Below are 12,034 nucleotides of genomic sequence, written 5' to 3'. Positions count from 1 at the left end.
GCCACTGTGTTCTGATGCTGTTACTGTTTTACAACTTTTACATAATCCAGCTAGGTCAGTAAAGATGAACTGTGCCAGTTGGCCTGCTTTGCACGGTAGCTGAAAACCGGAGCATGTGAATGGAGGACGGCCAATTATGTTATCAGTTAACAGTAATGGCTCCTAGTCAAAGCGAGGGGCCATGAGAAAGGGCGGCTTAAAGCAAACAGAACAAAAGTCTTTGTTGCCTCTGCTGCCAGCTAGACTCCTCGCACACCTTAAGGACTGAGTGAGCCACATTATGACCTGAACTTGTCTCCATGTTTCTTTAAAAATAACCCACAGAAGTGAAGGCTGGAGGTTTATTAATTAATCTAGGCTGCCATTGGATGCAAGTGAGGATATAAACACTGTCGGTCAGTGGGGTTGGAGTAATATCAACTCATATAAAATCCAAAATTGTGGTATTATTTAATTGCGTGCTTACATTCAAGTAATTTTATCTGTTTAAAAAATTGTTTTTTTACTATTATAAAATCAAAGTAATATTCTAACAGGCCAGATGGCCGATCTGATAGAAAAAGTCAACTTTACATGCCGATAAGAATATAACTAAAGCATGAAAATCATTAAGTTCAGCTGCCTTCACTGCTGCCAGTGGCCCTACTGAATCTGATTTAGCTTCGAGGGGGAGCATTGGGGGGTCCCGTGGGAAAAAACATTGCTTGTTTTTCGAAAGGACAAAAGGCCACATAGAGTTCATTTCTTCCGATAAAGAGAAAAAAGTGCATACTTGCACTTCTTAAAGTTATTTCTGTTTGCTCCAGCTCTGTTTTGGTTTCTTTGTTTTCAGGTAATCATTTTCTTCCCTTTTTTTAATTTGGTCAGCAGTTATCTTTCACTGACTTATCTGTGTGTTTGTGTGTGTTTCATGTCCGGTAAGAGAGACGGAGAAAGAAAAAGAGACTGTTTATATTTAATGGATTTAAAAAGGAAATTTGTACAATAAAGGTTATGTCAGAATCAGCCGGCAGTCTGGGGTCTTTGTTGGGTCCATTCGTCTCCTCCGACTTCACCCAACCCTCCCTGTATCTTGCTAACACAGACGGTTTCTGAACATTTAACTCAAATAACTCTTAGTTTTTGGATCAGAAAGGATTTTCAGAGGGGAAAAAAATGCAACCAGGTTTTTGTTGTGTTGCGATAAGCTGACGTAGACATAATGAGAATGCAATTTTCGTCTAATTCTCATTGTGAAACTCTATACGTGTAGCGTGCGACTTGCATTTACATCCTGTTTGCTGTGCCACTTTTTCACCTTCAGGCAGTGAAAGAAGAATATCACGACTATCAAAGATGGCTCCCGTCCACTTGGAGATCCCATTTTCAAACAGCTTCACCAGAGGAGGTGAGTGTTTGCTTTCAGCGTTGTGTGTGGCTCTGCTGCCAGGTGAAATATGAAGCACAAGTGTCACGTCAACACTATAAGCTCTCAGCCAATCCTTTAAAAGTCACGGTGACGAGATTCGCCTAAATCATACAACTGCTGAAATTATCATCTCCACGTATTTCTGTTCTTCATACATGAAAATGAAGCTTCTTTGTGTAGGCCAAAAATGAATCTAAGCATATGAGGGAATTTCATCACAGGGAAATTCATAAATTATTTATTTACTTGTAGTTTTCCTGACTCATTAACATTGCTGTAATGCTATCGTCCAGATGAAGACTTAATGTACCGTTAAGTTGATCTGTTGTTGTGACTGTTTGTGTAGGAATGTGAACTCTTAAAAAGAAACCTCAGTACAGTGTTTTTGTCTCGGAGTTGGCTCATATCTTAGCGGTTACTCACCGATTTAAATCAAAGGTCAGAGGCAAAGACATTGCCCAGAATGACTCAACAGGTTTTTAGCCTTGTAATGAAAGAAAGCATGACACACCAGCATCCCGCCCTTATTCCCTCCCTTTTTAAAGACAACTGCTTTACTCCCATTTTTTTTTTTTACCCACTGGGTTGCAAAAAACTGAGATAAAATTCCTTATTTGGTAATCTAGGGATCTAATTGCTCATAAAAGTAGGAGTTTTGCATTCTTCAGATGCTTTTCTTTATGTCTGCCTGTACAAATTTAAAGTTTTTGTCCCTTTTCTTTTGTCAAACTACCTAAACTATAAAATATTCACAAAGCCATCTGAAAAGAGACCCAGTCTGACTTAAGTCACTTGGAGGCAGTTTCTATATGGGTGACATGGCTTTCTGCTCAGGGCTGCAAAGCCTTAAGGGGCACAATGGAAAAAGTTATTTGTCTGAAAAGTTTTGTTTTGTGTATTTTCATGTCTAGTCAGTGGAAATGGGCGCTTCTCTGTGGTGTGTGCAGTGTAGGTTGTAATTCCACACACTGCTTGGTATCAGACGTCTGAATCTGACCTATTTAGAAAAGTTAGCCTTAATATATCTAATAGGTTTAAAAACTTGTTCTACAGTGGAGTAGTGCACCATTTAAACCAGATGTTGACATACACTGTATAACTAGATACATAACTGCTTTTCTGACTAACATTAAATATTTTATGTTTACGTTCATTTATCAAAATTATTATTTCTAATGAACTGTATTTGAGAATGTTGTATTCGTTGCTTCAAATTCCTGTTTAGATGCATTTCCTAAGTAGGTGGCAGCATTTCCTTTAGCCTTTGATTTGGATCAAATGTTTCGGCTTTTCTTCCACAACTTCTCATAGTAGTTTGAATTTTGGCTGATTCTTCCTGACAGAGCTGGTAGTAACTGAGTTAGGTTTCCAGGTTGCCATGCTTAAACACAACATTTCAGCTCTCCCTGCAGAAAACCACGGCTTTCTGACGCTCAGTCTAAAATATTGACTTAGTTGTCCTTAAAGCTGCAGTAGGTAAGTTTTGTATAAATCTATTTTTTACATATTTATTAACACTGTCACTATGTCTAGACAGTAAAATATGAGAAAGATAGTATGTGAAAATAATCAAGCTCCTCTGGCTCCTCCCAGTGGTCCTACTGCCATTTGCAGAAATACAACACTCCCGATCAGAAACCACCAATCAGAGCCAGGAGGAATGTCTGGCTCTGATTGGTTGTTAGCAGTGTCAGTCGCTCTCGTGTATGAGCTGCTCTCACCCCCTCATACCGTCATTCAAACTCAAGATTAGATTAGATTAGATTAGATTAGATTCAACTTTATTGTCTTTACACAGGAACAAGGCAACGAAATGCAGTTTAGGTCTAACCAGAAGTGCAATAGCAGCAAGTGCAGGATAAACAATGGTTCCATAAGTACATGACATGGGTTTTTACTGAATAAATATAGAGATGGATACTATTATAAACAGGATTTTACAGATTTGTCCTATGAATATAATATATAGATAACTAGTATTGTGAACTAAATTTACAGCTGACTATAATATACAGGTGGATATTACTATAAATAGTTTTTACAGATATGTACAATAGCATAACATGGTTGCCGGTGGGCTGCAGCTGTATGGACATTGTGCAGAAACAACCTGCTGATCAGGAAAACTCCCAATTTCTTGAGTGACACCTGCTCAGAAAACAAAGAAAGGTAAATGTTGGAGCAGCATGGCAGGCTGTGGAGGGAGGGCTGCAGTGCAGCAGAGGGCAAGTGACGGCACCTGTAAGGTGTGCTTGTTCTATGGCTTTCTCAAAACTCCCTACTGCAACTTTAAGGCACCTTGTAACTAATTTGGTAATAAGTCATTTTCCATGTCAAGTATTATTTGTGAAGTTCTGAATTTGAAGAAAGAAAGATCTCATTATTCTGGTATTTATAGTGAGTTTCAATAATTGTGGTAATCGTAATAAGAGATGACCTAAAACAGATATTGCAAAAACACATTGTGTCTTTTTATGAATTAAATAAAGTGTGCTCATTCATCCTGGGTAGTTATCAAATCTGTTTTCTAATGTTTCTGCTAAATTGCAAAAAAAAAAAAAAAAAAAAAAGAAAAAGTAAAGGTTCTTTGCAAGCCGTGCTTTGTTGGGGAGTGGGTGTGTGAGTAGCTGTGTAAGGGCCAGCAGGAGGAGGGGTTTGCCCAGAGCATCATGGCTCTTAGGGACAAACACGTCACATCTGCTACGCACAAAATAAACTTAAATCAATTTTAATTTTGTTTTTGTTCGTTTTTATGTTGACGCCCACCAGTCATAACATGGAAAATTCATTCATGCATGTTACTGTATCATTTCCCCCAATCATTAAACACAGGTGATTTTTCATACTGTTCCTATATGTGGGCCAGTCTACTGTTTGTTTGCATGTTTGGGAGTTTGTATGTCTGGACGGTTTGGTGACGTTAATTTTGCCCCATCCTCTCTCCTGTACCCGACAAACCACCCAGTGCTTGAGTACAGAGACAAACTATTCGCTCACTCAAACCAAAAACCCGCCAGTAAGGAAAGAATCCCCGATGAAGGTATAGTGAAACTGTTGCTTCCCCTCCTTTTCTAACACATCTGTAGACCCTCAGCCTTTCTGCATCCGCTAACCTACACAAACTAACCACATCAGATACCCGTGGCTCACCGTGCTGAAAAGCTCTTGCACAGACCTTTCGTGGAACCTCCTACTAATCGTGACTGACTTTGCGGCTGCTCTTCTGGGAGCTGTGGTTTTTCACAAGCCAGACCGGCTGCTTTGATGCGGCCTCCTCTGTTGTTCGTGTCTTGGCTCGGTATGGCTGTGATCAGCCGTGAGCCGGGGTCCGAAAAAACGCAGAGGAGAGAGAGGAAGCCATTTGTCATGAAAACGGGACTCAAACATAATGAAACTCGGGCTGTCCTGCGGCTCAGAGAAGACACGTTAACCAAGCAAAGAATGTGCATGCCGGGGAAGAAAAGTCCTGCAGATATGTTTGCTTTATGTGTTCATCATTGAGTCGCATCAGCATCCTCATCCTGTCCGCAGGTCTGGCTTCAAATGTAAACAGCTAACTGATCACATCTGTGAAGCGTTTTTACAGAGAGCTTATTTATAAAGCGGTGTCTGTTTCAAAATAAACCTAAATTATAACAGCCAGGCACTCGGCATATTTCTAAGGGATTTCATATTTAAGGATTAGAAGCTACTATAAAACGGGTCGGCTTTAAGAAGTCGACACTTATTGCAGACCGATGTCCATAAAAATAAAAATAAAAAAACTCGAAGGCCTGAGAGTGATTTTTGTGAAAAAAATCACATCCCTTGATGGTAATTTATGATGTTTGAACGTTACGGCATGCTGGCTTTCATGGAGATCGGTTCATAGACTTGTTGACTTGCTAAGAATTCCTGCAACTTCTGCTTCTAATATCTCAGATCCACGCAGGCAACTGCTTCGCTGGCGGACGCCGGACACGAACCTGTTTACACAATTCGGATGAAACTGCTGTGCATGTGAATGTAGTCTGCATGTCGTACGTTATTCATTATTCAGTCGTAGTCTATTTGACAGCATGTGTATATCGGTGCCATTCAGACCAGCCAGCTCCTGCAGACAAATGCAACTTATAAATTTTTGGGGGGGGATGATTGTTTGCAGGCATGTGGGCCAGTCTGCGCTCAAGCGGCAGATTCTCTCAGCACCCAACACAGGGTGAAGTGGGCACCAGGCTAGCGGGGAAGGATCTGGCGCCCCCTGCAGGAAGCCACGGTCTGCAGGCTCAACTCAGGAAACATCAGGCCGCCTTTTACATCTTTGGAGAAAAGTCACACCTCAGGGTGAGAGACAATACAATCAGCCAGTTTAAGTTATTATAAGTTGGTTTATTTTGCACAAACCTTTGTAGCCCAGTCCCACTCCTATGCACTTTTATTACCATTTTTGTGCAGCGTAAACACAAGTTTAAATATATCTCTTAATTGTCTAGGTTGTGGGTTGTAGTGGTCTAAAAAATTCATATTTCTTCCCTCAGTTTAACGTTTACTTTTCCGTCAATGACAGCCTGAAAGGTCTATGGGAGAAAGTTAGGGGCGAACTTAAAGTAACACGGCATGCGGTACATTTAAAAATAAAGTGAACTTACAACCGTTTCCAGTCGAGCCTTTATACGCCACTTTAGACAGCCAGATACTTGGTCGCTACACGATGCGTTTAGGCGTGTGCATGTGGTAACGACAACCTGCTGAAGCTTAAAGGCAACCATGACAGCGGACAAAAAAAGGAGACTTTGGTTGTTGGTGCCACTCGAGGTATTTCCGATTTAGCTGATCAACTGGGATTTTTATGCACAACCAGCTTGCAGTGAATGATGGAAAAAATGTAAACTATGTTATTTATTTTTTTTAAGAATATCGGGGGAGGCTGGTTAGAAATGATGGTAAGGCAACAGTTTCTGACATAGCTACTCGTTGCAACTAAGGTCTGTCTGGGGGACACGTTCTTTGCACATTTTGTTAGTTGTTAGTACCAGCTGAGCATCATAGAGGCTGCACTCGATTTGCCTACACCAGTGGCTTGCAACCTTTACAGTCTAAAGAGCCATTTTGCCTACAGTCCACTTGAATTAAACTCGTTCAGAGCTGCAAATGTACCTGGCCTTTTGAAAAAAGACAAGTTATAATAAAGATCTACTGCAGGTAATATGTAGAAAATATATAAAATAAAATATTAGTGGCACTTTTAGCATCATTCTGATGTGAAAATTAAATGGAATTATTCCAAGAAAAAAAAACTGCTAAAACTTGCATTTATTATTATTACATTTAAATATCATAATAAAAATATAATTTGTAGCCAAAGTTATTAAGAGCCACTGTGGAAGGTCCAAAGAGCCACTTGCGGCTCCAGAGCCACAGGTTGCAGACCCCTGGCCTACACTGTCACCATCTCACCTTTAGGATAAGGTGAGATGCTCAGATTAAATATCTGCAGAAACTGCATGATGCTATTATGTCAAAATAGACCAGAATCCCTGAGGATTGTTTCTGACACCTTAATGAATCTTTGCCATGAAGAATTAAAGCACTTCTAAAGGCAGAGGCATCCTGGTACTTGCAAAGTGTATCCAAGTGTTTGCATTCACATATTAGGAAATGTTTTTTTTTTTTGTTTTTTTTTTTTTGTTAAAAGACCTTTTTCACAACAGACACTCTTACTTTGTCTTTGATTTTGCATGCTTGTTCCTTCTTTTGATGTCTAACCACAGGGACTCAGAATGGACTCCTCCCTGAACTGTGAGCTGGTGCCGGTGGAGTTTGCGGACGCGCGTCAGGTGAAAGCTGCCTTTAAAAAGCTGCTGAGGGCCTGCGCCCCCAGTGCCCCCTTCTCCGACTCGGAGGACTCCTTCCTCAAAGCCCTGGAGGACTCGGAGTGGATGGTGCAGGTGACTGACAGCCAACACTTCCTTTTTTTTTTTTTTTTTTCTCCACGTCTACAGCAGGATGCAGGATGTTCACTGGGAGCGGGAGCTAACAGTTATGTGGGAATGAAAGGGTCATCCTGTATAGCAGATTCACATCGTGGATAAATTATGTGACTAAATCCAATCTAAAGCCACTTTCCCAAAGGAGACACATTCTTAAAATAAGGGCTGAGAGCATGCTAGTTATCTGATTGGCCCCCTGCAGCCTTACGTTGGGCACTCGGAGCTAAAGAACACGATCTGTGGGAAACTAGGAGCGCTGAATAAGTCCTTTTACCCCTTGACCAAATATGGCAATGTGTCCTGGGTGGATAAATTTATCTGTTTGTACGTTTGCTCACATGCACATATATCAACTTTTCACAGCTTCACAAGATCCTGCAGCTGGCCCTAAATCTGGTGGAGCTTCTGGAAAGCGGCTCATCCATTCTGCTCAGCCTGGAGGACGGCTGGGACATCACCACTCAAGTGAGAAAGCTGCATTAATGCTTTCCTGACAAAACACACAAAGACATGCATAGAAATGTGGGGAAGAGGTTAAACTCTGCTTTTGCTGATAAAGTCTCCATGTGCCGCGTTCGCGTCGCAGCTAGATCTGTTTGGTTAAATTGGCCCCCTTGAACCGTTTCGGTTCCTGACGATTGTTTTCCGTGTGGAGAGCTTCCTGTAGATCATTAGTTTGTAACGCCGTGCTGAGGAGTCCTGTTATGTCACACTTCATTGTTCCTGTGTAGTTTATGGAGATTGAAAGCAGAAACGAGTACCTCCACGCCGCACCTCAGAGTCGGCCATGTGTGACTCATAAATCTCTGCTATTCCCACTCGCCCTCTGATCGGCTGTCATTGATATCCAGACATGATTAAAAAGTCTTGAGCATCGCAACCCGGCTTCGTTTGTCTCTAATATTGGGCTCATGGTTCAGATTTTTTTAGGTATGTAAACATCACGTCTCTTTAAGTCAGTATCCTCGCTCGTTTACGCCCTTTAATGTGTTTATGAGGCTTGTATAAGGCCCCAGGCTGCTGCCCTGTGGATCCCTCGCGTTGGGCACGTGTTCGGCCCTGAGCATCTTTCTCCGCCGGCTCCAGCCGGCCAGGTCTGGCTCAGCACCGCCACGCACAAATGGGATCCACATGCATCGGCTTTACTCGCCTCGCTTCATAGGCACCCAGCAGACAGGATGCAGAACTGTCTTTGCTTTCTTTCTTCACGCTGTTCATCCCCTCCTTCTTCTCTCACTTCTTCAGAGGGCTCATTTAGTTGCCAAGGCTTTTTTTTTTTTGTCCACTTAGGGCTGGATCTTCTTGTAAACCTCACAGGGGAAACCTTAAACTGGCTTTCTTGCTCGTTGGACACGCGTCAGGGCTAATTAGCTAAGAGGACGCGGGCAGCGATGCAGGCTGACAAAACAGCATGTATAGACAAGTGGTTCATAATTGTCGTTTGGTTCAAATGGGGCAAGACTGCCTCAAGAGTTTGGCTAAAATAATACATACTGAAAAGTTAACTTTTATTTTTTGTTAGCTGGTGGTCAAGACTATATGGTGTGTCCAGTTCAGTAAATTCATGCATAGCGGAGTCTGGACAGTTGTGGTGAAACAGCTGCCGGTCTGTTTAACTAATCCAACAATCAAGGATGATTTTTGACAATTATTTAATAATTAAGACCTTTTAACCGCAAACCTATATTACCAGGCATTGTAGGTTAGAAAAAGAAACAAAAGCCAAAGTATATTTCTAATTGGCCGTGTTACATAAAACACGTCATTTTACAGATTTTTATTTTCTTTTGTATACTGGCCTTAGCTCCAAAAAGCTGTAATTTCTGTCAAATATTAGGTTACTTCACCGCTGTAATGTGTCCATCGTGCATTGTCATTTTATTAGGCTGTCACATCTGGAAAATAGACGTGACCACAAGACTTTATGCACTCGGAGAGAGATGTAAACATTCCAGTCATTTCATATTTAATCATTTAGAGCGTTATCAGCGTAAAGGAATGCTCCTATGTCCTCTTAAAATGCTCTCTCAGGATAAAATTTCTGAATTGCGTGTTCACCGATCGTATGGTGGTCAGTTTATCGTTTGCACATGTGCAGTTTAGGCATTTTGTCTCTATTATAACTCGTGTTACATAAATCCGAATTGTGAGGGCGATTTCCAATATCTGGTCTTTATAAATATTTGCTCTGAAGATACCATTGTTAGCAGATTTTGATTTCTTTTCAAGAAGAGCATTTGTCGTATTTGTTTTCACCATTGGCACCAGCAGTGACATCCTTCCACTGCATTCGCCGTTAATTATGATTTTACTAAATTAGAACAAAGACGAAATGTTTTCCAATTCACTTGTTTTACTTTCTTTAGTATTTTAGATTCACTAAAGCCTTGAAAGGCAAATATAAAACAATTTTTTTTAAAGACTCATTTAATGATATGATCACAACCTAGTATGATCAACAATTGCACAGTTTATGTGGCTTTATTGTATTTTATTTCACTTTAAAACTATTTAAAACACGGGACATTGGTTCTTTGAACCCAGCCTTGACCGTCCATTTGACGGTGGTTTTACCCCAATGTTCACAACAACAAACACTTATAAAGAGAAAATTTCTGAAATGCAAAAAATATATATTTTATAATCAGAAAGACTTCAGTAGTTGATTTTCATTTTTTATTACTCGCCTTTAAGGAAAAAAAAAAATTCTGAAAAAAAATATATATATATGTTTAATTCAAAATAATTTTTTGCATGCAGATAACTTCAAAAGTCATTAGAGACTGGTCAGACTTGGAAAATGGTGGTATATATATATATATATATATATATATATATATATATATATATATATATATATATATATATATATATATATATATATATATATAATATGAAATCTGCTTCATTTATTCAGGGTTAGAATTTGCACGTTTAGAAAATGCACGTTTTCAAATACGGCAGCATACATGGCAACATAACAAAAAAAACGTGACAGCAGCTCGATTCTCATCTCCATTCTGATATTTCCATAAGCCTGACAATATTTCCAAATCCAACATATTCCATGAAAAAAAACCCTCTACTCCATTCAACCTTCCTGTTACCTGCATGCAGTCGTGCTCTCTCTCCCTCTCTTACAGCCTTGATTAACCAGACATGTCTGAAGAAAAATGTTTCATTTTAGGTTTTTTTACATCTCTGCACTTAATTTTTTTAAACACCTGACTGATCCTGGAAAGGACTAGCTTTTGAGTTTTCTTTCATCAGTAACAACAATGACAACGTAGGGTGGTGTTGTCAGCCACACCTGGTAGCGGCCTGGTGCATTTACTGATCAGAAAAGGGTCGGATTTCCTAGTTTCCCTCTGGCCTTTCCCCAGTCAGGGTGATTTTGTCTTTGTTTTATAGAGCAGAATTATCTTTACCTGTATGGTCGTCGATCTGATGAATGTTCTGATCTTTTTTGATGAATCATGTTAATTTTTGTATTTATCTGGTGTTTCTCAGATTGTTTCGTTGGTGCAGCTGCTGAGCGATCCCTTCTATCGCACCCTGGAAGGTTTTCAGGTGCTCCTGGAGAAAGAGTGGCTCTCCTTTGGCCACAAATTCAGCCAGAGGAGCAATCTGAGCCCCAGCAGCCAGGGCAGTGGCTTCACTCCCATCTTCCTGCAGTTCCTGGACTGCGTGCACCAGGTGAGCGTCACACCCCGCTGAACCTGCCAGCGCCTCCTCCTCCGCTACGTGACTCCCCTCAGCTTTTCCTTTCCGTGTCTCGACTTCATTCATGGCTTGCTCGTGAGTTCACTGAGATTCCTCAAGACCGAACAGACAGGCGAGTGAAAAAAGTCGAGCGTTTCAGCTGTCGTTAATTAGATGTTTGTGTACTTGGACACCTCTCCAGTGCTGGACGTGTTACAGTTTACTGCGCCTAAAACTGAGCAGGGAGGCTGCTGCCCAGATGCTTCGTAACCTCGGTAATCAGAGTTGAGCCCGTCTGTGCTCGTGTGTTTTTCAGCGTGCGCTCACTTACTTTTTCAGTGCGCGTTTAAAGCCGCATGTGGAAAATTGCCGTTTTGGAGATTGAAGAAAAGAAGAGGGGAGGATTTGGGTGCGTTTCAGCACTTCAGGCTTTTCTGGGGGGGGGGTAGGAATGAATCTCGCACAGCTGAGGACCAGAAAACTATGTTCTCTCTGAAAAGCTAAATTAGAAGAATGCTGTGGGGTTGGGTTTTTTTTTTTCCCTCCTGTCTCCTGGGGTCTCTGAGACCCACTCCCATACACTTACATCAACACATAGTTTCTGCATTTGTCTTTTTGAAAGTGTAGGCTTGGCAAATGACACGGCCTGGCGGGGGTTTCTGGGGGTCTGGAGTGTTGCGAACAGGGGAAGGGAGAGGAGATTCGGACAAGAGCTGAAAATAGAAGTGCCTCATCCTCCAAACAGCTGTTGTTTTTGCCAGCAGACCCAGGTGGCCTCAAATATTCAGCACACTTGTTGGACACCTCTCCCCGCTGGACGGGAACAATAGATCCGCAGTCCGGCTAGCTCAGTCTGGATGGTGTCTGGCGGGGATGATATTACTGACCTCTGAGGGGACAGGAGATGCTCTTTCCTGTTTCTAATTTATCCGCCGGAGAGATGTGACGCTGACAC

The 12,034-nt window shown here is 41.3% G+C and overlaps 1 protein-coding gene across 2 annotated transcripts in view; it reads left to right on the top strand.

The window, feature by feature from the left end:
* Nucleotides 1–12,034, top strand: part of sbf2 (SET binding factor 2) — a 126,923-nt gene that overhangs the window by 106,285 nt on the left and 8,604 nt on the right. Inside the window, exons 29-34 of one of the 2 annotated variants that reach the window (XM_036130720.1) lie at nucleotides 1,304–1,387; nucleotides 4,374–4,448; nucleotides 5,553–5,731; nucleotides 7,159–7,335; nucleotides 7,741–7,842; nucleotides 10,888–11,073. In XM_036130720.1, coding sequence (XP_035986613.1) covers nucleotides 1,304–1,387; nucleotides 4,374–4,448; nucleotides 5,553–5,731; nucleotides 7,159–7,335; nucleotides 7,741–7,842; nucleotides 10,888–11,073 — 803 coding nt within the window. The remainder of the gene's footprint in view (nucleotides 1–1,303; nucleotides 1,388–4,373; nucleotides 4,449–5,552; nucleotides 5,732–7,158; nucleotides 7,336–7,740; nucleotides 7,843–10,887; nucleotides 11,074–12,034) is intronic. The other variant, XM_036130721.1, reaches the window with a different exon arrangement.

The sequence above is a fragment of the Fundulus heteroclitus genome, unplaced genomic scaffold (assembly GCF_011125445.2).
Source record: "Fundulus heteroclitus isolate FHET01 unplaced genomic scaffold, MU-UCD_Fhet_4.1 scaffold_38, whole genome shotgun sequence".
NCBI classification, from domain to species: domain Eukaryota; kingdom Metazoa; phylum Chordata; class Actinopteri; order Cyprinodontiformes; family Fundulidae; genus Fundulus; species Fundulus heteroclitus.
The sequence above is the reverse complement of the archived record's forward strand: the minus strand, read 5'-3'. Positions and strand labels throughout refer to the sequence as shown.